The following is a 27890-nucleotide window of genomic DNA, read 5'->3' on the forward strand; positions in this document are numbered from 1 at the left end:
TTCTCCCTCCGTCCTTCCCTCCCATGTCCTGATGAGGCTTAGATTGTCTTGTTATCCACCCATTCAACTGTTTAGCATTTTAATAACGCCTCGCAATCTCAGGGCCTAATTATTTTTGATTCACATGCTTAAAATAGAGCCCACATATCACCACATATCTGAGCGGCCTGAAGGTGCTGTGTTACTGGTGGGTTTCCAACAGATTACAGGGAGATTGGTGAAATAAGTCAACCTAAATAGGGACGATAGGAACATTATCATACTACAGCCTCATTCTCTTTGCCTATATTACAGCAGGGAGGCTATATTTGTAACGATCCCGGCAGTCTGAGTCGGGTCCTGTCTGGTGACTAGTTTTTCCTGTTCGTGATCTCCAGTTTCCCGAGGGTTCGGGAACGCTCCGGGGAGCTCTCTTGTTTTCCGCACCTGCATCCCATCAGCAATCTGCACACCTGGTCCTGATCATCACCCTTCTTAGGCTCTGGCCAAACATCCAGTTCCTGCCGGATCGTTAGCCATGAACAGTAGGTTTATCAGAGTATCAGTCCTAGAGCTTCTAGCGTTAGTTTTGTTGTTTTGTACCTTGTTGGTTTATTGTTGACTTACCTCCGTTTTTGTTCCATCTACAGTCACTCGTCCGGAACCCTCACCCTACCTCTGCCTGATGGTCGGCGGCTGCCGAGCCATCATTGGACCAACAACTGCACCCTCAACAACTCATCCACGCCGCCCGCTCTGCTCCCTGGATTATTCTGCACCTTTTTGAATCTGTAATAAACCCTCACTTTCGTTCAACTCTCCTTGTCCTGGTCTGCTTCTGGGTTCTGTCTGAGGGAACCGTGACAGAACGATCCGGCCAGTAATGAACCCAGCGGACCTGGACTCTGTTCACCATGCCATTACCCATCAGGAGAAGATGTTGGGCCATCATAGCACGGTACTACAGGAGATCGCGTTGTCAGTTCGGAACCTTTCTACCGGTCTGACGGAGGTCCAGAGCCAACGCAAGTTTCCGGTGGAGGATCCACTACCGGTTTCACCCATCTCGCCTGCCGCTTCTGGAGCTGTGTCCTTCCGTGAGCCCGAGGTTCCGACGCCGGATAGATATGAGGGGGAGCTGGGAAGATGCCGTTCCTTCCTTATGCAGTGTGGATTAGTGTTCGATCTACAGCCCTACTCTTATGCCACAGACAAGGCTAGGATAGCCTTTGTGATTGCGTTGCTGCGTGGTCGAGCGCTGGAGTGGGCTTCAGCCGTTTGGGAACGACAAGACCCCTGCATGGCTTCATACCAGGGGTTCACGGCCGAGATGAGGAAGCTCTTCGACCATTCCGTCCGAGGGAGGGACGCAGCTAGGCGCCTGTTTTCGCTTCACCAAGGAACTCGCAGCGTGGCCGACTTCGTGATCGAGTTCAAGACGTTGGCGGTGGAGAGTGGGTGGAACGAGGAGTCTCTGCAAGCGGCCTTTTACCAGGGTCTGTCGGAGCAGCTCAAGGATGAGTTGATCTCCTATCCGGAGCCTAGTGACCTGGACAGCTTGGTAGCCTTGTCTATTCGGGTGGATAATCGAGTCCGAGAGCGAAGGAGGGAGAAGCAATGGGGTCCGTCCAATCGATCAGCTTCTCAGTTCCCAGTCGGGTCGGGTGGTGGACCAGAACACGTCGATCATTCTCCACCACAATGGATTAGTGGAGAGGTCCTCTCTCCCGATTCTGAACCCATGCAAGTGGGGCGGCACGGGTTAACCAAGGAGGAGCGTCAACATAGACGTAAGACCAACTGCTGCCTCTACTGTGGTAGCTCGGGACATTACATCTCCACTTGTTCCCGGCGGTCGTCAAACTGCCCGGCTCGCTAAAGTTGGGAGGACTTTTAGCGAGCCAGTTTCAACCTCTCAGTACCTCTGTCAGACCCCGTTTCCCGGCTACCCTTGTGAACAGGAATCAGAGCTTAGCGCTTAACGCTTTTATCGATTCAGGTGCCGATGGAAGCTTTCTTGATGCCGAGTTGGTGGAACAGCTGGGGCTTTCCAAGGAGCAATTGCCGGAAGCCATTGAAGCGACCACTCTGAACGGCAGTAGTCTGGCACGTATCACGATGAGGACTGAACCGGTTAAGATGCGGTTGTCGGGGAATCATTCTGAGATGATTTCATTCTTCATTCTGCCGTCTTCCCATGTTCCTCTGGTCCTTGGATACCCCTGGCTGAAGGAACACAATCCCACGTTCGATTGGGTGACGGGCAAGGTAACGAGTTGGAGCCTTGATTGTCATGCTAACTGTCTCAAGACTGCCTGCCCCCATTCGGTTCCCAGTCAGGTGATTGAGGCTAAACCCCCAGATTTGTCCCTGGTTCCCGAGACATATCACGATTTGGGGGAAGTTTTCAGTAAGCAGAAGGCTCTGTCACTCCCTCCCCACCGACCATATGATTGTGCCATCAACCTGGTTCCTGGAGCTGTCTACCCCAAGGGAAGGTTATACAGTATCTCCCGACCTGAACGTGAGGCGTTGGAGACCTACATCAAGGAGTCCCTAGCTGCTGGTCTCGTTCGTCCCTCGTCATCACCCCTGGGGGCAGGATTCTTCTTTGTGGGTAAGAAGGATGGCTCTCTTCGACCGTGTATTGATTATCGGGGGTTGAATGACATCACGGTCAAGAACAAGTATCCCCTGCCATTGATGAGTTCTGCCTTCGACTCCTTACAGGGTGCTACGGTGTTCACCAAGCTAGACCTACGCAATGCGTATCACCTGGTCCCGGATCAGAGAGGGGGACGAGTGGTTGACGGGTTTCAATACACCGATGGGTCACTTCGAGTATCAGGTGATGCCGTTTGGACTGACCAATGCTCCAGCGGTATTCCAGAGTATGGTGAACGACGTCCTGAGAGATATGATCGGTCTCTTTGTGTTTGTTTACCTGGATGACATTCTGATCTTCTCGAAGGAACCTTCCGACCACGTCCAGCATGTCCGGCAGGTTCTGCAGCGATTGTTGGAGAATCGCCTGTTCGTGAAGGCCGAGAAGTGCGAGTTTCACGCCCACACGACATCCTTTCTCGGGTACATCATCTCCAGGGGAGAGATTAGGATGGACCAGGAGAAGGTTAGAGCGGTTCTGGAATGGGCCCAGCCCGGTACGAGATTGCAGCTCCAGAGATTTTTGGGGTTTGCGAATTTCTACCGCAGATTCATCCGGGGATTACAGCCGTGTGGCCGCTCCATTAACTGCCTTGACTTCCAGTATCAGGACCTTCAAGTGGAATCCGGAGGCGGATCGAGCGTTTCTGGATTTGAAGAGGCGATTCACCAACGCACCGATTCTCTCTCAACCGGACACGGCCCGTCAGTTCGTCGTTGAAGTGGACGCGTCTGATGTGGGAGTTGGCGCCATCCTGTCGCAGCGATGCTCCACGGACAGTAAACTCCATCCCTGCGCCTACTACTCTCGTCGCCTTTCGCCTGCGGAGAGGAATTACGATGTGGGTAACCGGGAGCTTCTCGCGGTGAAACTTGCCTTGGAGGAGTGGCGCCACTGGTTGGAGGGGGCGGAGCAACCGTTTATTGTCTGGACTGACCACAAGAATCTTGCTTACGTGCAATCGGCTAAACGTCTCAACTCCCGTCAGGCCAGGTGGGCGTTGTTTTTGGACGATTCAAGTTTTGCCTGACGTTCCGACCTGGATCTAAGAACGGCAAGGCGGACGCCTTGTCCCGGATGTTCTCCAAGACGGAGGAGAGTGGGTCCAAGACCGAGACAATTCTCCCCCGGAACTGCGTCGTGGGAGCAGTTATGTGGAAGATTGAGGAGGAGGTGCTGGCGGCCCTTCGGACTCAGCCCGGTCCCGGTAACGGTCCACCCGGTCGGTTGTTTGTGCCTGAGTCGGTTCGTCCTGCTGTCCTCAAATGGTCCCACGCCAGTAAGATGGCTTGTCACCCTGGCGTGGCTCGGACAATGGCGTTTCTTCGCAGACGTTTTTGGTGGCCTGCCATGGCCGAGGATACTCGGGGGTTTTGTTGCTGCCTGTCCAGTGTGTGCGCAGAATAAGAGTACCAATCGGCCCAGCTCTGGACTACTTCACCCCCTTCCTATTCCCCGGCGACCATGGTCGCATCTGGCCCTGGACTTCGTCACTGGGTTGCCCGCTTCTGAGGGGAACACGGTCGTTCTGACTATCGTGGACAGATTCAGCAAGTTCGCCCACTTTGTGCCAATTGCCAAGCTTCCCTCTGCCTCGGAGACGTCCGAGATCCTGGTTAGGGAGGTTTTCAGGGTCCACGGTTTGCCCAGTGATATCGTTTCCGACCGTGGCCCTCAGTTTACCTCTGCTGTCTGGAAGTCCTTCTGTTTGGCCATTGGAGCTACAGTCAGTCTCACATCTGGTTTTCACCCCCAATCCAATGGTCAGGCGGAGAGAGCCAACCAGAAGATGGAATCCACGCTACGCTGTCTGGTCTCTTCCAACCCCACCTCCTGGGTCTCTCAGTTGCCTTGGGTTGAGTATGCCCACAATACTCTCCCCTACGTCTGCCACTGGGATGTCTCCCTTCCAGTGCCTGTATGGCTACCAACCTCCCTTGTTCCCTTCTCAGGAGAAGGAGCTCTCAGTGCCTTCTGTTCAGGCCCATATTCGTCGTTGCCACCGGACCTGGCATCGGGCCAGAAAGGCACTCCTTAGAGTTTCGGACCGGTATCAGCTCCAGGCGAATCGTCGCCGGATCTCCGCTCCCACCTACACCATCGGAGATAGGGTCTGGTTGGCCACACGGGATCTTCCTTTACGGACTGAGTCTAGGAAGTTGTTACCGAAGTTCATTGGTCCGTTTGTGGTGGAGAAGGTGATCAATCCAGTGGCAGTTCGACTCAAACTACCGAGGACGCTCAGAGTCCATCCCACCTTTCATGTCTCCTGCCTCAAGCCTGTCTTCCTCAGTCCTCTGTTGCCTCCTCCGCCTCCTCCTCCTCCTCCTCGGATGATCGGAGGTGGTCCTGCCTACACGGTGCGTCGCATCATGGATTCCAGACGGCGGGGCCGGGGTTTCCAGTATCTCGTGGACTGGGAGGGGTATGGTCCTGAAGAGAGGAGTTGGATTCCGCGGCGACAGGTCCTAGATGCTGACCTCATCAGTGATTTCTACCGCCTCCATCCTGGCGCTCCGGGGAGGTCCGCCCGGTGGCGTTCGTCGGAGGGGGGTACTGTAACGATCCCGGCAGTCTGAGTCGGGTCCTGTCTGGTGACTAGTTTTTCCTGTTCGTGATCTCCAGTTTCCCGAGGGTTCGGGAACGCTCCGGGGGAGCTCTCTTGTTTTCCGCACCTGCATCCCATCAGCAATCTGCACACCTGGTCCTGATCATCACCCTTCTTAGGCTCTGGCCAAACATCCAGTTCCTGCCGGATCGTTAGCCATGAACAGTAGGTTTATCAGAGTATCAGTCCTAGAGCTTCTAGCGTTAGTTTTGTTGTTTTGTACCTTGTTGGTTTATTGTTGACTTACCTCCGTTTTTGTTCCATCTACAGTCACTCGTCCGGAACCCTCACCCTACCTCTGCCTGATGGTCGGCGGCTGCCGAGCCATCATTGGACCAACAACTGCACCCTCAACAACTCATCCACGCCGCCCGCTCTGCTCCCTGGATTATTCTGCACCTTTTTGAATCTGTAATAAACCCTCACTTTCGTTCAACTCTCCTTGTCCTGGTCTGCTTCTGGGTTCTGTCTGAGGGAACCGTGACAATATTGCTGTCATCAGAGTAATGGATTACCACACATACTGTATGTACCTCATGTTTTCACACATCATGATGTAGTCCTTGTAAGATAACTCTGGAGCGTGATCTTGTCGTTTTATCACCTTGAAGGGTGACAGAAAAGTGAGCTTTATCCATGACTTTGAGAATGTAGGTATTTTATGAATTCTCACAGGTACGATTTCTGTCAAACTGCACTTTTCTGTCTCTGTCATGCCTGCGGTCACCAGATGTACAGCCTCCCCAGAGCTGCATATTCCAGTGGCCTACATGCATGGATAATGAGCTGAGAGAAGTAGTTGCAGCACATCATTTTAGGCTACAGCCAAGCTCTATCTTTAACCTGAGAAACATCTTAGTCCTACATGAGTGCACTCTCCACAACAAAGACCAGCCTGACATCAACATACTGTTGATAAAGTATACATTAAATTAAATCAACATAACATAGACACTGTACATGTATTTTTGATGATTGTTAATCTAGAAAAGACGCAGAACATATTAACTCTGAAAGGGGAGAGAGAGAAGAGAGAGGGGGATGAATGGGTGGATAAAGAGGAGAGACAGTACAAGGGATGGTGAGATGTGTCCATTTATGAATTCAAACATTCAACTCCCCAATAAGAGGATCAAAGGTTCACCCAGGTGTACAAACAAACAGACATGCATGTACATACAGACATGCACGGACACACACCTACACACACAAAAACACACACGCACACACCCACTCCTCTGTCCACATGAAGTGGTCAGGGCATCACAGTGATCTAGTTACAAGGACATTGAGAGAAGCCATTTATCTGCTCTAGAGACTGTAACATTGATGAGGTTCACTGGACGCTCAAACACACCTCCAACATGTCCGTGAAATAAAAGATTACATCATCATTTTAATCCAAGTACTTTTCATATGACTGCACAGTTAGATAAGTATTACTTCAGTGAGGACAATTAATAGAGATCCACACTCTTTTCACACTTCGGTAGGCTATCTATGCCAGGGGCTATTCTAGATCCTGAGCTATGAGAATCCCTTGACCTGGCCGAGCTCCCCTCACTGTACTGTAACACCAGGCTAACACCTATCAAGAGTAATCATGGCTTTAAGTGACCAGTCTATCCTCAGGGGATACTCCTGACAACACATTGACAGCCAGGCTCTATTACGGTCTGTCAGCTGCTGTTTTTGCTGGCTCTGTCTTTACCCTGCTCATAGGACATGATGGACAGTAAGTGTGTGTGTGCGTGTGTGTGTGTGTGTGTGTGCGTGCGTGCGCTTGCGTACATGCGCTCATGCCTATGCATGCATGCCTATGTTTGTGTGTGTCCGTGTCTGCATTAATGTGTGTGTGCATGCGTTCCTATGCATGCATGCATGGGTACACATGCATATCTGCGTGTGTGTGTGTGTGTATGTGTGTGTGTATGTGTGTGTGTGTGAGTGTGTATGACTGAGGGCTGGAATGAACAGTCAACTGTTTCTCATTAGTGTCTAGCTGCAGAGGGAGAGCAATAAGACAGTGATGTATGAATGTCCCCTGAGCAATCAGAGACACTATGAGCCATCATGGGAAGAATATATACAGCTTGGTACGAGACTCTGAAACAATGAATGGGTTTGATTGACAAAACATTTTTATACTCTACTACAGTGTTTCCCAACTCCGGTCCTCGAGTACACCCAACCAGTGGAGGCTGCTGACGGGAGGACAGCTCATAATAATGGTCGGAATGGAGTAAATGGAATGGTATCAAACACATGGTTTTTATCTGTTTGATACCATTCCATTCCAGCCATTCCACTCCAGCCATTATTATGAGCCGTCCTCCCCTGAGCAGCCTCCACTGCCCCCAACAATACATATCTTGTTGTGGCCCCGGAGAAGCACACCTGATTGTACTTGTCAACTAATCATCAAGCCCTTGACATTTGAATCAGGTGTTTTTGTCCAGGGCTACAATACAAATACAGTACTGGAGGAGGGAAAAACTGTGATAATATAATACTACATGATACAGATTCTCATTCTCTCTCTCTCTCTCTCTCTCTCTCTCTCTCTCTCTCTCTCTCTCTCTCTCTCTCTCTCTCTCTCTCTCTCTCCCTCTGAACCGTAGAGTTATTCCACAGACATCGCTCTGTCAGTGAGACCCCAAGAAACACATAGCATCTCTCCATCCCTACACTGGGGAGTGGGGAGCCCTGAGGACCTACTTTGAAGTTCTCCACAGGCTAGTCGTTTACTGGTGGAGCACACTGATGGAAGGTAGAGGGGGATGGGGAGGTATGGAAAGAGAGAGAGAGAGAGAGAGAGAGAGAGAGAGAGAGAGAGAGAGAGAGAGAGAGAGAGAGAGAGAGAGAGAGAGAGAGCGAGAGAGAGAGAGAGAGAGAGAGAGAGGATTATTAGAGGATGATGATAGAGATATTAAAGTAATCCATTGGTAGAGCTAATGTATTTCCACACCTTCCACTTCCTGTCCAGGAAGACACAGTGAGTGAGATTGAACAGGTTGCCAGTATTAAACCCCATCTCTTTCACTCCTCCTCATCAACGGCAAACATCCATTAGCCATTCTGAGACACACTTAGATGATTCCTTTGATTATACAGCAGTAGCAATACAAGGATATAACATCTATAGAAGAGACAGGAATGCTTATGGAGGAGGTGTTGCTGTATATATTCAGAGCAATTTCCCTGTAATGCTTAGAGAATATTTTATGTAAAGTGTTATTGAAGTGTTGTGGTTGCAGGATCACTTGGCACATCTGAAGCCTTTCCTTTTGGGGTGTTGCTATAGGCCATCAAGTGCTAACAGTCAGTATCTAAATAATGTTTGTGAAATGCTTGATAGTGTATGTGATGTAAACAGAGAGATTTTCATCAAGTCGTCCACACAAAAGGAAGCTTCTCACTGTAACCAGTGCCTGTAATCTGGTTCAGGTTAATAATCAACCTACCAGGCTGTTTACAAATACTACAGGAACAAAATCATCCACATGTTTTAAAAAAAAAGTATTATTACATTTTTACTAATACTGTAGAACTTTGTTCTAAAGCTGTATCTGTACCCATTGGATGCAGTGGCTATATCCAGGAAAGCCAAAGTTCCAAAAACTGGTCCTAAAATAGTGTATAAGAGATCATACAAAAGATTTTGCAGTGACTCATGTGGATGATGTTGAAAATATTTGTTGTTCTGATGTGGAGCCTACAGATGATGCACTTTATGAATTTATGAAATTGCTTCTTCCAATTATTGATAAACATGCACCTGTTAAGAAACTGACTGTTAGAACTATTAAGGCTCCATGGAATGACAAGGAATTAAATAACTGTATGGTTGAAAGAGATGGGGAAAAAGGAGTGGCTGATAAGTCTGGCTGCACATCTAACTGGCTGACTTACTGCAAATTGAGAAATTATGTGACAATCAACATGTACTGCACTGACACAAATGACTGATGAATGGTTGAAATAAATGGATAATAAGAAGATTGTGGGAGCTGTACTGTTAGATTTCAGTGCAGCCTTCGATATTATTGACCATAACCTGTTGTTGAGAACATGTATGTGTTATGGCTTTTCAAGCTCTGTCATATCGTGGATTCAGAGCTATCTATCTAATAGAACTCACGGAAGTGTCTCTAATGTCAAATGTAAAGTGTGGTGTACCGCAGGGCAGCTCTCTAGGCCCTCTACTCTTTTCTATTAACACCAATGACCTGCCACTGCCATTAAACAAAGCATGTGTGTCCATATATGCTGATGATTCAACCATACACACATCAGCAACCACAGCCAATAAAGTCACTAAAACTCTTAGTAAAGAGTTGCAGTCAGTTTTGGAATGGGTGGCCAGTAATAAACTGGTCCTGAACATCTATAAAACTAAGAGCATTGTATTTGGTACAAATCCTTCCCTACGTTCTAGACCTCAGCTGAATCTGGTAATGAATGGTGTGGCTGTTGAACAAGTTGAGGAGACTAAATTACTTGGTGTTACCTTAGATTGTAAACCATCATGGTCAAAACATATAGATTCAATGTTTGTAAAGATGGGGAGAGGTCTGCTTTTTTGACACCACACTCCAAAGAGCAATTCCTGCAGGCTCTAGTTTTATCTTATCTTGATTATTGTCCAGTCATATGGTCAAGTGCTGCAAAGAAAGGCCTAGTTAAGCTGCAGCTAGTCCAGAACAGAGCGGCATATCTTGCTCTTCATTGTAGTCAGAGGGCTAATATTAATACTATGGCTGAGGAAAGACTGACTGCATCACATCTTGTTTTATAAGAAACATTAATGTGTTGGAAATTCCAAATTGTTTGCATAGTTAACTTACACATAGCACTGACACACACACACACACTTACCCCACCAGACATGCCACCAGGGGTCTTTTCACACTCCCTGGGTCCAGAACAAATTCAAGGAAACATACAGTATTATTTTATCCATCTCATATAGCGCAGCTAAAGTGAACAGCAAACCTGGTTTCAAAAAAACGAATAAAGCAACAACTCTTGGCACCACGCCTCTCCCCCATGTGGCCTACTTGTTGTGTGTACAGTCGTGGTCAAATGTTTTGAGAATGACACAAGTATTGGTCTTCACAAAGTTTGCTGCTTCAGTTACATGAGATATTTTTGTCAGATGTTACTATGGTATACTGAAGTATAATTACAAGCATTCCATAAGTGTCAAAGGCTTTTATTGACAATTACATTAAGTTTATGCAAAGAGTCAATATTTGCTGTGTTGACCCCTCTTTTTCAAGACCTCTGCAATCCGCCCTGGCATGCTGTCAATTAACTTCTGGGCCACATCCTGACTGATGGCAGCCCATTCTTGCATAATCAATGCTTGGAGTTTGTCAGAATTTGTGGGGTTTTGTTTGTCCACCCGCCTCTTGAGGATCGACCACAAGTTCTCAATGGGATTAAAGTCTGGGGAGTTTCCTGGCAATGGACCCAAAATGTCGATGTTTTGTTCCCCGAGCTACTTAGTTATCACTTTTGCCTTATGGCAAGGTGCTCCATCATGCTGGAAAAGCAACTGTTCTTGGATGGTTGGGAGAAGTTGCTCTCGGAGGATGTGTTGGTACCATTCTTTATTCATGGCTGTGTTCTTAGGCAAAATTGTGAGTAAGCCCACTCCCTTGGCTGAGCAGCAACCCCACACATTAATGGTCTCAGGATGCTTTACTGTTGGCATGACACAGGACTGATGGTAGCGCTCACCTTGTCTTCTCCAGACAAGGTGTTTTCCGGATGTCCCAAACAATCGGAAAGGGGATTCATCAGAGAAAATGACTTTACTCCAGTCCTCAGCAGTCCAATCCCTGTACCTTTTGCAGAATATCAGTCTGTCCCTGATGTTTTTCTTGGAGAGAAGTGGCTTCTTTGCTGCCCTTCTTGATACCAGGCCATCCTCCAAAGGTCTTCGCCTCACTGTGCGTGCAGATGCACTCACACCTGCCTGCTGCCATTCCTGAGCAAGCCTTGCACTGGTGGTGCCCCGATCCCGCAGCTGAATCAACTTTAGGAGATGGTCCTGGAGCTTGCTGGACTTTCTAGGGTGCCCTGAAGCCTTCTTCACAACAATTGAACCTCTCTCCTTGAAGTTCTTGATGATCTGATAAATGGTTGATTTAGGTGCAATCTTACTAGCAGCAATATCCTTGCCTGTGAAGCCCTTTTTGTGCAAAGCAATGATTATGGCACGTGTTTCCTTGCAGGTAACCATGGTTAACAGAGGAAGAACATGATTTCAAGCACCACCCTCCTTTTAAAGCTTCCAGTCTGTTATTCTAACTCAATCAGCATGACAGAGTGATCTGTCATGCTAATTATATTATAATAATATTATTATTATATTATTATTATTATTATTATATTATTATTATTATTATTATTATTATTATTATTATTATTATTATTATTATTATTATATTATCTCCAGCCTTGTCCTCGTCAACACTCTCACCTGTGTTAATGAGAGAATCACAGACATTGAGGTGCAGGTCAATTTGTAACATTTTTGACATGCTTTTTTCAGGATTTTTTTGTTGTTATTCTGTCTCTCACTGTTCAAATAAACCTACCATTAAAATTATAGACTGATCATTTCTTTGTCAGTGGGCAAACGTACAAAATCAGCAGGGGTTAAATACTTTTATCCCCTCACTGTATATGCTAATATATGCCATTATAATTATGCAACATACAATATAGAGACTGATCATATACTCCCGAGTGGCGCAGTGGTCTAAGGCACTGCATCGCAGTGCTAGCTGTGCCACTAGAGGTCCAGGCTCTGTCGCAGCCGGCCGCGACCGGGAGACCCATGGGCGGCGCACAATTGGTCCAGTGTCGTCCAAGGTAGGGGAGGGTTTGGCCGGCAGCGATGTGGGTTCGTTTCCCACGGGGCGCCAGTATGAAAAAAACACAAAAAAACATGTATGCATTCACTAACTGGAAGTCGCTCTGGATAAGAGCGTCTGCTAAATGACTAAAATGTAAATGATGGCAGCTGGTTCTTTTGTGGCAGGGCTGAAATGCAGTGTAAATGTTTTTTGGGGATTAAGTTCATTTTCATGGCAAAGAGGGACTTTGCAATTAATTGCAATTCATCTGATCGCTCTTCATGACATTCTGGAGTATATGCAAATTGCCATCATCAAAACTGAGGCAGCAGACTTTGTGAAAATTAGTATTTGTGTCATTCTCAAAACTTTTGACCACGACTGTATGTACTGACATGTATGTGTAACTGATATATGCACACACACACGACATGTTCATGTTTCTAAATGTATGTCAATTGTATTTTGTCTGTAATGTGTCGGACCCCAGTAAGACTAGCTGTCACCATTGATGTCAGCTAATGGGGATCCTAATAAATCAAATCAAATCAAGAGGGGATAGGCTGTGCTCAGTAAACTGACTACAGTGTGCAAGCCCACCTCCTGTCCTGACTGAGCAATTGATTTCTCCAGTCTCTGAAAACTGCATTAGCCAAAACACATTGGTCGAGAGAAGGTCAGTGCCATCATGATAATGGAACGACAAGTTCACTAAACCCAGCACTCAATCACACAGGCATATGCATGCACGTACACACACGCACAAACGCAGGCAGATAGGCAGGAATGCATGCACGCACACACACATATATTTGTTTATTGATTCTGATATTACAACACCTTGCACTATTCACTGAGATAACACCACTAGACCAGAGTCCCAAGGTACAGTATATGATTTCCCGTCCTACCTAGTTCTGCTTGGTTTAATGTTTGAAGTTAAAATGTTTATCCTGTAAATGTATAATTGACTTCATGCCGGCTGTGACCACAGTGGTGGAGGTCATAACACAGAGACATGGCTGCCTTTATTTGTTTAGCTACTGGCCCTCACTAAAAGGAATCCAATAAGCCATCAGGATGCACCCTGTGGTGAGTTTAGGGGTCTGAAAGGAAGACTAGGTAGAGTGCGTAAACACACTGACAGACACACATAGAAGAAAACACACATTGTCCCTCTATAGAACACTTACTACCAACACACCCACCTGTACATTAACCCTCTGAAACACATACACACACCCTGCATTTATCTGGCCACTAATGGTCTTGGCTGGAGGATGAAGGCATTTGTTATCGTCTTCAGGAGAGGCCAAGGTTTGTTCAACATCACTACCCAGGAGGCACCACTCTGATCTCTCTGTGCCAGTCTTTGTGTGCGGCTCTCTGTGGATTCACCCAGGCTCACTGCCCTGTAAAGCAATCTAATCTTCACTGGACTGCAAGAGCCTTACTGCTTTTACAGAGAGATGCAGGGCTAAACTGTAGCCAAACACTGAACTGGCAGTTTTTATCGTTTTCAAATTAATGGCAACATTAATGATCTTTACTATCATTGGATAAAAAACATATTACACATGTAACAGTCTTGGGAGAATAAAAGACTCTGCAGCCATTTAACAGAGAGCGAGAGAGAGAGAGAGAGAGAGAGAGAGAGAGAGAGAGAGAGAGAGAGAGAGAGAGAGAGAGAGAGAGAGAGAGAGAGAGAGAGAGAGAGAGAGAAACAGGAGGATTCATTGGATAAATGGACTGACATTTTTTAAGGGAATCAATTCAGTTACCCCACTGAAACTTGCACTTGTGTGTAGCCTATGTTATGATGTGTAGACTATTTTATGATATGTGTTGTACTAAACAGTATATTAGAAAACCATTCATGATTGCTTTACATACAACATTTGGTCATTGACATACTGTATGTAGTCATTTGATGCTCTCTGGTGGCCTTTTAAGGTATAGCAGCACAGCACTGCCTCCCCATGCTCTCCCATACAGATGACAAAGATGGTGAATAATGAAGATGTTGCATAAAGGCTGTTTACCATTTTTTTTAAAAGGTCAAGGTTTCTGTCTGTGTAAGTGGGTGTTCCGGTTCTCACATGAGAATGCTTTCCGGCATGCATGCTCAAAGATGGTCACACGAGAGAGGGAACACCCACTTACACAGACAGGAACCTTGACCATTTCTTTTCAATGGGAAACTGCCCGATAACAGCTGGCTCTGGTCTACTTACTCCCCCTTCACCCCCGCTCACCCCACCCTGCCACGCCCAATCAGAAAACAATTAGCCTGTGAGATGTTTCGTTTTCTCTACCGTCTCTGCTGATAGGATGTCAGAGCATTGAAAAAGCTGTAGGTCTACTGTCCTACTGATTTGCGTACACTGTCAAAAGAACACACACTAGTAATTAAATAATAGGTGAAACAGTGGAATATAAACGCTCTATTACAAATGAATCTGCAACACAATACAACTGAAATTGGGTGATGTGAACACATTACACTACACAAGATGAACAGATCCACATATACAGTCTGTTGCGATAGTGTGTAATGTAACATTATTTGTAGCAGCCCGCTGGCTAAATGTACATTATAATACTGTTACTAGGCCATCCTGCCCACCAACAGATGCTACCCATGGGGCAATAACACGGTGAGTGAACATTCTCCCAACGTCATATGTCAATGTAGGTCAAATCAAGTAGAAATTATGCATTTCTGTCAATACAGAAGACAGATTAATGGTTACAGTGTATGGAATGGGATTCAATTCAAAACCTGTACTAGATGTAACATTAGAAGGTATGTTTTGTCGAGCCTAGGGGGCAGGAGAGAGGATAGGGATGGGCTAGAGCAGGTGGTAGGGGAGGGTGTGTAGATAATATCTCAAATGCTCCAACTGTAGAAGAATTTTATAATGCCTTATTCCCCACTATAACAGCTATCTGAGCTGTGTTTTTCACTGTAGATCCAGAAGGTTGTTTCTTTCCTCTTGAATTGTGTTGACCGGTACAGAGGTTTGTGGGAGCAAACACAGTGCATGCACCATATCATTAACATCCTTTTGTAATTCCCTGGCCAGAAATAAAAGCATTTATTTTGCCAACAACCGACTGTCTGTGACTAAAATAGGGCTACAAGTCACACTGTTCAGAGTGGATGTCATTATACACTCTCAGAAAAAAGGGTTAAAAAAAGGGTTCTTCGGCTGTCCCCATAGGAGAACCCTTTTTGAGTTCCAGATAGAACCATTTTTGGTTCCCGGTAGAACCCTTTTGGGTTCTATGTAGAACCGTCTGTGGAAAGGGTTCTACATGGAACCCAAAATAGTTTTACCTGGAACCAAAAAGGTTCTAATTGGAACCAAAAAGGGTTCTTGAAAGGGTTATCCTATGGGGACAGCCAAATAACCCTTTTAGGTTCTAAATAGCACCTTTTTTTTGTGTACCAAAGACCTTGGAATAACTACAAGATAGGGGTGGTAGGATGATGCAGTACTATGATTCTGGTCAAGGGTTTAATATAATCTGACTAATCTGATAGATTAGTTTTGTTGTGGTGCAGTTCAGTTGGTAGTTTATCACTCCTCTAGTGATTGCATCTCTGCCACTATGGAGCCAGAGTGCTATGAAATGACAACCTTATCTGTGATTCAGTAAGTAGTCTACCTATCGACCCTTGGGTGTGTGTGATTACAACACATTGGCAAACATATGTGTTTATTTAGTTTATAGTAGCCTACTGTAGTAGTGGATTTTACTCTGCAACAGAGTGGGGAATGCTATTACAACATCTGATGTAGACCAAATAAGAGGATCATACCATTACATCTGTGAACTGATTATGTAATAGAATGTATCAATGTGCATTAGGTTTAAAGGTTTATATAGATTTTCCTGTGTGTAGGTTTGTGTGTGTACGCGTGTGCATGTAATTACACAGTAAATAGCCCGAAACAGGGTGTAGTGACAGAGGTGATGACTGACACCACTGTCTACAGCATCCACAGGGTTTTTATTTGGACTTTGTTATGACAGCCACTGGTCCATGTTTGCATTGGTTATCGGTATGCAACTGTCTGTCATCCTGTTCTATATTGTATGTCCATCTGTCAGTACAAGGGTCTTATGTGTCCTCCAAATAATGCCGTGCTGGTGCTACCCTAGTGCAGCCAAGACTGACAGCTCTAAAAAGCATGGTATACTGTATTGTGTCTAACTGTCTGATTGACAGTGACATTAGGTAAACTGTGGATGATATACAGAAATGATTGTGACTGGGTCCTGCTGGTCAGTACCATCTTTATACTGATTCAACCTTGTTTCCAGTGTCACGAACCGGCTCAAGTTCGTAACAAAAGGGAGACACGTGGAGACAAGGAATACCCACAATATATATTTATTAGCTAAAGTAAACTAAATCAAATAACAATGGTGTGTGTAATCAGTAATCAGTAGTGTAAGTGAGTGTTTGCATGCATAAATGTAATAATGCAAAGTGTTGAAAGGTGCCAAAGCAAACAACCAAAAAGCCACAAAAATACCACAACCAAAATCAGTCAAAGTATCTGCCTGGAGAGAGTCTCCTCAATGAATGTGGAAGAGGTCCATTTATGCTGGGACACACCCGGCCCAGGTGTTTCCCATGTAGCTGACGACCCTCCCAACTCCGCCCACCGGCATCCTAATAAGGAAACAAGAGCAAAGAGAGAATACGGCAGACAGAGTGGGAGGGGCGTCACACCAGTAAGACAGTATTTTATAACTTCTGTATTCTCACCCTGAGGTCAAAATAACAGCCATAAAAATCATACCAGCCATGAAAAAAGAAAAAAACACAAGATAATATTCCAAATAAAAGCAAATCACATTTTATTGGTCACGTACACATATTTTGCAGATGTTATAGCAAAATGCTTATGTTCCTAGCTCCAACATGCAGTAATACCTAATAATAAAAAAACAATACACGCAAATCCCCAAAATATAAAGAAAGGAATTAAGAAATGTATAAATATTAGAACAGGGGTGTCAAACGTCCGGCCCACGGGCCGGATCAGGCCCGCAAACGGGTTTAATCTGGCCCGCGAGATGATTTTGTAAAGTATAAAAATGAGCTGCAATTTTTCAATAAAATAAACTGCTGTTCCAATTGTGTCCACTCGATGGCGCAATAGCAATTGTGTTAAGCAAGCAAACTGTTTATACCGGGGCAGAGCAAATAGGTCAAGCAAGTGCAGCCAGTCCGGCTGAGCTACTTTGTTTTGCCCGCGATATTTATTATGGCTTCTACTTTTAACATTATGTGCTTTGGCACCCTCATTGCCCCAATATGTCTCTGTCAAAAAAGAGAAAAGTGGACGAAGAGTGCAGAGTGTTCCAAGAAAAATTGTCATCCTTCTATTTATTCACGGAATTGAATGGGAAAGCTGTATGTTTGGTGTGTTCACAGCATGTTGCAGTGCTGAAAGAATATAACCTTCGTCGCCACTATGTGAGTCTTCATGCCGACAAATATGACAACTTTCAAGGACAGCAGAGAAGAGAGAAGGTGAATGAACTGTTGGTGGGTCTGAAGAAACTGCAGTCTGTGTTTACTCACAGCCGAGACATCAGTGACGCTGCAGTGAAAGCTAGCTACCTCATTGCTAATGAAATCGCAGTGGCTTCAAAACCATTTAGTGAGGGTGAATTTGTAAAAACATGCATGATGAAGGCAGCAGAGATTGTGTGCCCTGAAAAGCACCAGGCTTTTGCAAATATCAGCCTGACAAGAAACACAGTTGCAGACAGGATTTCCGATCTTTCAGTGGATTTGGACAGCCAGTTGAAGCAAAAAGTAAAGTCATTTATTGCGTTTTCGGTTGCAATTGATGAAAGCACGGACATTACAGATGTTGCACAACTGGCCATTTTCATCCGCGGAGTTGATGACACATTGACCGTCACCGAGGAGTTCGTGGAGTTGGTGCCCATGACAGATACAACGACAGCAGCTGATATTTTCACTGCACTCGTCGGCGCGCTGGAAAGGGTCAGAGTGGACTGGTCCCGCGCTGTCAGCCTGGCTACAGATGGTGCGCCCTCAATTATCGGGGAAAAAAGCAGGCGTTGTGACAAAGTTCAGAGAGAAAGTGCAATCTGCAAATGGAGGACGTGATTTTTGGACTTTTCACTGTATTTTGCACCAGGAGGCTTTGTGTTGCAAGTCATTAAAGATGGATAACGTCATGAATAAAACAAAGCTGCGCTCAAGGCTCACGCACAAGCACTTGAATCACATCCTGAAGTTGGCTGCCACTCAGGATGTGACGCCTGATATTGATGCGCTGGTGAAAGCCAAAGATGCCAGGTATCAGGAGTCAAATAAACTATGCAACCCCACTTAAAGTGCTGCATGAGACACCCTGATATAGTTCTGTGATCTGTGATATACTTCTGTGAATCACTGAGGCATTGTGTGTTTGTGTGTTGTTTGTCCTCAGAATTTCAAATAACTTGAGGTGTTTTATGATTAATAGTGATGTTGTGCTTTTGGACACAATGTCCTCAGGCTCCAGCTTTATGTTTATATGTTTTTATGTTGATGTGCTATTGTTTTTAATTGATTTTATTTTATTTGTATATTTAACCTATTCTTGACTCTGTGGTTCTTGCACTTGTTTGGGGAACAGGATTTCAGTATTTGTATCTATATTTCTGCCTGAGAAATGACACCCTGATATAGTTCTGTGATCTGTGAAACAGTTATGTGAATCACTGAGGCATTGTGTGTTTGTGTGTTCTTTTTCTTTAGAATTTTCGAATAAACTTCAGGTGTTTTATGATTAATAGTGATGTTGTGCTTGTACTATTTTGGACACACTGTCTTCAGGCTCCAGCTTTATGTTTTATGTTGATAGTATTAAAACAAAGAAAACAATCTGAAGTTGTTGTTTTTAAGTTATATATACCATGATTTTACCGGTCCGGCCCACTTGGGAATAGATTTTCCTCCATGTGGCCCCTGAGCTAAAATGAGTTTGACACCCCTGTATTAGAACGAGCAAGTCTGGAATATAAGTCTCTAAGGTGTAGGGTAGAGTACTGGGTGGTAGCCGGCTAGTAACAGTGAGTAAGGTTCAGGGCAGGGTACTGGGCGGAAGCCAGCTAGTGGTGACTATTTAACAGTCTGATGGCCTGGAGATAGAAGCTGTTTTTCAGTCTCTCGGTTCCAGCTTTTATGCACCTGTCTCTGCCTTCTAGATGGTAGCAGGGTGAACAGGCCGTGGCTCGGGTGGCTGAGGTCCTTGATGATCTTCTTGGCCTTCCTGTGACACCGGGTGCTGTAGATGTCTTGAAGGGCAGGCATTGTGCCCCCAGGGATGCGTTGGGCTGACCGCACCACCCTCTGGAGAGCCCTGCGGTTGCGGACGGTGCAGTTGTTGTACCAGGCAGTGATAGGCAGTGTACAGTGCTATGGTGATTGCGTCATCTGTGGATCTGTTGGGGCGGTATGCAGATTGTAGTGGGTCTCAGGTGTCGGGTAAGGTGGAGGTGATATGGTCCTTAACTAGCCTTTCAAAGCACTTCATGATGACAGAAGTGAGTGCTACGGGCGATAGTCATTTAGTTCAGTTACCTTCCGAACCTGTGAATGAAGTTAACGAGAACATCTTAAAGAAATAAAGGGAAGACAAATGGAGTACTTGAAGAAAAACACAAACACAAACAATGCCAAGGTTGCGCTCCCATCCCAAGTGGATAGGACTGCTGACAATGGCAAGAACTCCGCCCGCAAAATGAGAGGAACATTTAAAGCCAAAAGGAGGATATGTATATGGGAAAAAGGGCTGGGGCAGCTGTTGTTGTTTTGCTGTAAATAGATCTAAGAGGCAAAGAGAACTCCCTAAAGCTCCAGTCAACTGAATGCTGATTATAATCTGTCTGACATGATTGAAAACTGTCCCCATCTCTTACTCCCCTCCCTTCTGCTCCTCTCTGTCTCTCTCTCCGGCTCTACTATCACTCCCTCCATCCCTCTCCCTCTCTCTCGCTTTCTCTATTTCAATTTCTCCTATCGGTGCATGGTGATCCGGTGAGTAACAGTGTATGAAGTAGCCCGTTGCCATGGCGTCAGATGCCAGCCACATGCTGGAGGCAGCCTTGGAGCAAATGGATGACATTATCGCTGGTAAGCTTCTATTTTATTAAGACCTCCTCAAAGACAACCCGGCTTGCAATTACTGCTCTCTTTAGACTGGTATTTGGTAATGTCTTGAAGGTTTCATTGAGATTTAAATATATTAGCTTAGAGTAGGAATGTTACATTTTGTTCAGTTCTTTCTAAGCATAATCAAAATAAATTGTGTACTTTGGATTTTAGTTGAAATGATGAAAGGAAAGTTCCTCTTAGGATCTTGAAGTTTGAGATACTGGGATTCAGCTTGTTCCAACTAGAGCAGATTTACTGGGGGAAACTCAGCAGGTTTTGAATAGATGGTCCTTGTCAGTAGGCTACTGTACATCAACCATTCTGCTAGTCTTTTACGCTGCCTCTCTTCTTCCCCCACCTGATCTATTCCATGTATACTCTATCATTTATATTACATTTCCATTTTGGTCATTTAGCAGACACTCTTATCCAGAGCAATTTACAGTCAGTGCATTCAACTAACGTCGATAAAACAACCACATATCAATGTCATAGAATGAAAAAAACTTTCCTCAATAAAGCAGCTATCAGCTAAATCAGTGCTAGCAAGAAAGACAAATACAACATCCTTGTCTGTAGTTATCCACTACACTCTATAACTAGCTCTCTTTCCATATTGTTCAGCTCTCCATGTTTTCTTACAGGGGTGATACATTTCAGTCACCACTGTTTGTCATAACCATAGCAGGATATCAGATGACTCTGTTTGGGTTCCTGTAAGGGGCACAAGACAAAAGGCTCTAACAATAGAGATAGCATAGTGCTAATGACCCCCAGTACACTGCAAGACAGAGAAAACCGTGACATCACCCATAGAGATGGTCATACAGGCTAACATATTGCTAATAATGCTAACAATTTCTGTAATAGGCCTACAGCTAAGGTGACATGAGATCATGAATATATATCTGTGCAGACTAGTGCAATATTTAAAAGACCATCAGAGCACAATACTTTGACACACTGCCTTTACTCAGAGAAGCAGTCAATACACCATGCAATGTCCCTACAATATCCCTATAGGGACCACTTGAGTTTTCAAAGCTGACAGCGTTCAGGCACTGTTGAAGCTAGCGTTGTAGTGGGAGGGTGCCCTCCAGTGGTTATGCTAGGTAGCAGTTGGTTGTTTTCAATTATTTCACACATTATGTTGATGTATTCAGTGACTCACATTGGAAATTCAAACTGGCATGATATATTCATCAGCACATAATACTTTCACTCAGCAATCCTAACAGCCTGTTTGTGGAGCAGTCACATACAATATAGTCAACAGCAAACAGTTTATAGTAATCTGATTTCAGAAAATCAAAACAAGTCAAAATGGATTGCTAGACTCTGGGATAGCTAGTTTTAAGGCTCTGATGGCTGTATCACCCCTATGATCTTTGCCCTAACCATAACTTGAATCTAAATTATTTCATTTTATTGGCAGGAGGGTTCTGCGAGGCCTTCTTGAAGTTTGGGGCCCAGGGTTACCACTCCCAGGGTTCGAACTCTGCCCCCACCTTTGCCCTCACCTCAGCCATTAACCCCAACATCAGGGTGCTGCAGCTGGTAGAGGATCTCAGGGTAGCCCTGGAGGGCCAGGTGGACCAGGAGGAGCATGAGTCCATGAGCAGACAGGTCCACATGGACACAGCACACACCCTGTTAGATTGGCTGGAGAAGGGAGGGGTGAGTAGCTTCAACACAGCCTAAACTCACTTCACACACTAAACTGGCTAGTGTGGTGTATTTATTCAGGAAACCTTGTTACTGGGTTCTATTGAGCATATGAACCATCTTTCAGAAGGGGGGATTATGGGGTGGAATAGAGACAAAAATAACAAAGTGATAGTGTTTGTGTAGGAGACGGAGAGGGATAAAAAGAGAGAGACAGACAGAAAGCAAGAGAGAGAGAGAGAGAGAGAGAGAGAGAGAGAGAGAGAGAGAGAGAGAGAGAGAGAGAGAGAGAGAGAGAGAGAGAGAGAGAGAGAGAGAGAAAAAGAGGAAAAAAGAGAGAGAGAGGGAGGGAGGGAGAGGAGCCAGCTGGCGTGGTCTGAGTCGTAGTGCTGCAGTCTGATACTAGAGACTAGCCACTTCTCAGCCTGCTTCTGTCTGGGCTCCAAACCACACAGCCAGGGTCCGACCTAGACACAGCACACCATAGGGTCCCCACTACAGTCTCTCTGCAGCAAGAGAGAGAGTAGGAGGGAAAGAGGAGGAAGAAGCAGATAGAAGGATTCAAGGGGATTAACAGTGATAAAGTATATTTCTTTCAGAAGCTCTGTTAAGTTTCTGAGCTCTTCTCTCTCTCTCTCTCTCTCTCTCTCTCTCTCTCTCTCTCTCTCTCTCTCGCCAGGATAAGTTACAGTGTAGAGTTTGAGGAAGAAAATAGTCAAAGCTACAATGGGCCAACAGAATGGAGTATAACATAGATTTCTATAAGCATGTTGCCTGGCTGAAAAAGGTTAGAGACTTTTTGAGGTTTCACTTTCATGCTTTTCCCTGCTTATATATCTGTACTGCATCTGTATAGAGGAATCTGGTTATTGTTATTGTACACAGACAGGGAAATCCCTTGCATACTGGAGATGCACATGGAGAAAGACTTGTGTTGTGGAGTTGTTCATTGTAACACAGTTGATTGATAGTACAGACTCATCTGTTTTGACCGTAAACTGGAAAGTTCTGTGTCATAGTAGTCACATGTTCTATTGTCTGTCATTTCTGCACCTTCACAGAACAAGGCCCTTCAATTAACAGTTGGTATGGGAAAAGCTTGGCAATTGTTGAAGAGCAACAGGTAGCATTCAATAAAACATGGTAACCACCTTTCTGGAAAACACTTTGAACTCTCATATTACATTTACATTTTAGTCAATTAACAGAAGTTCTTATCCAGAGCATACATTTCCATACCTTTTTTATTTTCTTGTTTGTACTGGTCCCCCATGAGAATCCAACCCTGGCATCTACCACCTGAGCCACACAGGACCCAACTCTCCCTGCATTTCTTTACTGTGCAGGAATAATACTTATACCCGAAACTCTGCAGGCGATTGTGATTGGATGAGCTTCTACATAGCCTTCATACATGGCACGATAACAGGAAAACTTGATTTCCGTATAGTTCAATTAGCAATATGGCTAATCTGTCAATCCATCTGTTGAGGAACTTGTACTGAATTTTAATGAAGAATGTGTGAAGGGGAGCAGGAACGGGCTGGACCGGGCTGGCAACGCGAACCACTGGCTTGGTGCGGGGAGCAGGAACGGGCCGGATCGGGCTGGCGACGCGCACCACAGGCTTGGTACGGGGAGCAGGAACGGAGCGGGCTGGCGACGCGCACCACAGGCTTGGTGCGAGGGACAGGAACAGGCCGGACCGTGCTGGCGACGCGCACCACAGGCTTGGTACGGGGAGCAGGAATGGGCCGGACCGGGCTGGCGACGCGCACCACAGGCTTGGTGTGAGGGACAGGAACAGGCCGGGCTGGACTGTGGAGACGGACTAGAGGTCTGGAGCGGAGAGCTGACACAACCCGTCCTGGCTGAATGCCTATCTCCACACCCTGTGTGTGAGGCATCAGCACAGGACGTACAGGGCTGTGCACTCGTACTGGCGCTACAGCACGTGGCACTGGCGCAGGATATCCGGGACCGAGGAGGGGTACTGGAGGCGACGAGCGTTGAGCCGGCACACTCCGTCCTGGCTACATGCCCACCTTAGCACGACACGTGCGTGGTGCTCGCACAGGACGTACAGGACTGTGCCGGAACACTCGCGGCACAGTACGTGGCTCCGCATAACCCGGAGCCTGCCCAGTCTCACGCTGCCTAGCCTGAGTACGGGGAGTTGGCTCTGCTCTACCTCTAGGCTCCGCCAACCATCCTTCCAGCCCCCCAAACCTGGTGGCCTCCTCTCCTAGATCGCCGATGCGCCCTCTAGCTGCCTCCAGCAGCCCCGTCATCCACGCCGTGTGCCCCCCCAAAAAAATTACTTGGGGTTGCCTCTCGCGTGTCCGTCGTCGGCACGGTTGGCGCCGTTTCTCCTCTCCTGCCTGGGCATTTATTTTTGCCCATGGCCCTCTGCCCGCGAATATGTCCTCCCAAGACCACCATTCGCCCACCTGGGACATCGCCAACTTCTCCTGTTTGGCACGCTGCTTGGTCCTCTCTTGGTGGGATCTTCTGTCACGATCGTTATGAGAAGCGGACCAAGGCGCAGCGTGATAGGAGTACATACTTTATTAAGTGTACAGAACAAGAACAAAAACGATACGTAAAGTCCTAGGTAATACAACAAACCATACGGAACAAGATCCCACAATGAACTAGTGAACACAGGCTGCCTAAGTATGGACCCCAATCAGAGACAACGAGCTACAGCTGTCTCTGATTGGGAACCACCCTGGCCAACATAGAAATAAACGATCTAGAACAAAACCCATAGAAAACTAAACATAACAAGTCCACACCCTGGCTCAACATTTAAGAGTCCCCAGAGCCAGGGCGTGACAACTCATTACATTTTGAGTGCTTAGCAGGACAGGAAAACGGTCCAATTCACTCACTTACAGTATCTAGAGAACATCCTTAGTCATTCCTACAGCCTCTGATCTGGCAGACTCACTAAACATACATTATTTGTTTGTAAATTATATCTGTGTTGGAGTGTGCACCTGGCTATCCGTAAATAAAATACAAAACTAGAAAATGGTCTGGTTTGCTTAAATGATTTATACTTTTACTTTTAATACTTAAGTATATTTTAGCAATTACATTTACTTTTGGTACTTAAGTATATTTAAACCAAATACTTTTAGAATTTTACTCAAGTAGTATTTTACTGTGTAACTTTCACTTTTACTTGAGTCATTTTCTATTAAGCTATCTTTACTTTTACTCAAGTATGACAACGGGGTACTTCTTTCACCACTGGTCATCAGCCTATACATTCTCTCCCTACATATGGGACACTTTAGAAGATGAGGCGTGACACCATTTAGATGATGGTGATGATGCAACGTTCACTATAAGCAGGGCAATTTCCCATTTCTATGAAGCCTACAGGATGCTTTGGAAATAGAATTAGGAATTAGAATACTAGAATGGGTATGAACCTTCTTATGATGGTCTAAAGCATCAGCCATTTTGGTCAGGGACTTGGTCAAACATGGTTTGCAGTGCTGTGATAAGATATTGTGTAAAACAATGAATTTGGAGATTATCTGCATTGTATGTTTGCTAGCTATAGCCAGCCAGTTTTAGAGATATGATTCCATACATTTTTCAAATTGTGCCATTATGCCAATATTCCATTTAAACAATGCAGTCAATCCACAGCATACACTTGCTGAAATCAGTTGATGATAGGATTTAGACAAGTTTTAAATGCAACAAGTACTGATATTGTATAATGTAATAACACTCACAGCTTTCTAAGAAAATACAAATGTTGACATTTACGGTCTGTTTACATATATTTTAGAGGCTATTTAGACCGAAAATGTGTATAAACCTGTATAAACTGTATTTATAATTATACGTCAATATTTTGGGGTTACAATATTTCTATTACACAATTATTATATTTTTTTACTTTTACTTATCTATTTTTTACTTAACACTTAATTTTTCTTGCAACTGCATTGTTGGTTAAGGGCTTGTAAGTAAGCATTTCAATGTAAGGTCTACACCTGTTGTATTCGGCGCATGTGACAAATACAATTTGATTTGATTTGTTGACCTTTTCATAATGAATACTGCCATTCTATTTTTGGTTATATTGTTTATGACAATGGTATTACTAGAATTATTACTGTAGATTTTCTCTCTTTTTTCTTATTTCCAAGAAAGGCTGAGTACACACATTTGTCTGCCTTGTTAGATAATAATACAGGCATCATTTAAATAAGTGGCACATTTGACCTGACCTGGTCAGGAATAACTCTGAGCCCTATCCATCCATAACACTTTCCACACAGCACGGCGTATTCTCTTCAATCATACTAAAGTGTTGTCATAACCATTGGATGACATTTGCATGTCAGGTGTGGTCCATCAAGTGATGTGATGGGCAGCATCAATTTACAGACAGGAGCGACTGTGGTGTGTGGGTGAGTGGTTGTGTGTTGTATTCCTCAAAGATTAAATTGTATTGAATCGAATTAATCAGATCCAGGTGATTTACGGCCCATAGGGCAGGGGGCCACTAGTACTACTATAATATGTGAGGAGGCTACAGCTAACAAAGAGTGAGCGAATGTCAGAGGACATTAACCTTTCCATACACATTTTGGTCTCTTTAGAATTCTGTATCTACAGTAAGCGTTGTAAACAACTTGATAAATAACTTATATTTCTTCTAGCATATCAAGAAAATATATCATTTTTGGCTAGCATGTAGTATCACCAACTAACTCTGCGTTTAGCAAGTAGGCCTACAGTAGCAATAGCAACACATCCTCATCAATCACATTGATAGGTGGTTCCTGTCACACTGAGTAGGATATTTGCATGACATGTGGTCCTTGGGTGTAGCAGAAGAATGCCACATAGGTGTATTGTCAGGTATTTGAAGTAGCCTATAGATGTACAGTGCCTTGCAAAAGGTTTCATCCCCCTTGGTGTTTTTCCTATTTTGTTGCGTTACAACCTGTAATTTAAATGGATTTTTATTTGGAGTTCATGTAATGGACATACACAAAATAGTCCAAATTGGTGAAGTGGAATGAAAAACGGAAAAGTGGTGCGTGCATATGTATTCACCCCATTTGCTATGAAGCCCCTAAATAAGACCTACTGCAACCAATTACTTTCAGAAGTCACATAATTAGTTAAATAAAGTCCACCTGTGTGCAATCTAAGTGTCACATGATCTGTCACATGATCTAAGTGCATACAGTGGGGGAAAAAAGTATTTAGTCAGCCACCAATTGTGCAAGTTCTCCCACTTAAGAAGATGAGAGAGGCCTGTAATTTTCATCATAGGTACACATCAACTATGACAGACAAATTGAGATTTTTTTTCTCCAGAAAATCACATTGTAGGATTTTTAATGAATTTCTTTGCAAATTATGGTGGAAAATAAGTATTTGGTCACCTACAAACAAGCAAGATTTTCACAGACCTGTAACTTCTTCTTTAAGAGGCTCCTCTGTCCTACACTCGTTACCTGTATTAATGGCACCTTTTTGAACTTGTTATCAGTATAAAAGACACCTGTCCACAACCTCAAACAGTCACACTCCAAACTCCACTATGGCCAAGACCAAAGAGCTGTCAAAGGACACCAGAAACAAAATTGTAGACCTGCAACAGGCTGGGAAGACTGAATCTACAATAGGTAAGCAGCTTGGTTTGAAGAAATCAACTGTGGGAGCAATTATTAGGAAATGGAAGAAATACAAGACCACTGATAATCTCCCTCGATCTGGGGCTCCACGCAAGATCTCACCCCGTGGGGTCAAAATGATCACAAGAACGGTGAGCAAAAATCTCAGAACCACACGGGGGGACCTAGTGAATGACCTGCAGAGAGCTGGGACCAAAGTAACAAAGCCAACCATCAGTAACACACTACG

The 27890-nt window shown here is 45.0% G+C and overlaps 1 protein-coding gene across 5 annotated transcripts; it reads left to right on the forward strand.

Moving 5' to 3' along the window:
• Window positions 1-15697: 15697 nt before the first annotated feature.
• On the forward strand, window positions 15698-23305 carry LOC121560110 (liprin-beta-2-like). 5 transcript variants are annotated; one of them, XM_041873150.2, is made up of 4 exons: window positions 15698-15780; window positions 20213-20297; window positions 21754-21995; window positions 23045-23305. In XM_041873150.2, the coding sequence occupies exons 2-4, from the start codon at window positions 20234-20236 to the stop codon at window positions 23108-23110; spliced, it is 372 nt and encodes a 123-aa protein (XP_041729084.2). In that variant the 5' UTR covers window positions 15698-15780; window positions 20213-20233; the 3' UTR covers window positions 23111-23305. The 5 variants fall into 5 exon arrangements, with proteins under 5 accessions (XP_041729084.2, XP_041729083.2, XP_041729085.2 ...); XM_041873149.2 differs by lacking the exon at window positions 15698-15780 and having other exon boundaries at window positions 19773-20297; XM_041873151.2 differs by lacking the exons at window positions 15698-15780; window positions 23045-23305 and adding an exon at window positions 22663-23000 and having other exon boundaries at window positions 19776-20297.
• The last annotated feature ends 4585 nt before the right edge of the window (window positions 23306-27890 follow it).

The sequence above is a fragment of the Coregonus clupeaformis genome, unplaced genomic scaffold (genome assembly GCF_020615455.1).
Source record: "Coregonus clupeaformis isolate EN_2021a unplaced genomic scaffold, ASM2061545v1 scaf0544, whole genome shotgun sequence".
Lineage (NCBI taxonomy): Eukaryota > Metazoa > Chordata > Actinopteri > Salmoniformes > Salmonidae > Coregonus > Coregonus clupeaformis.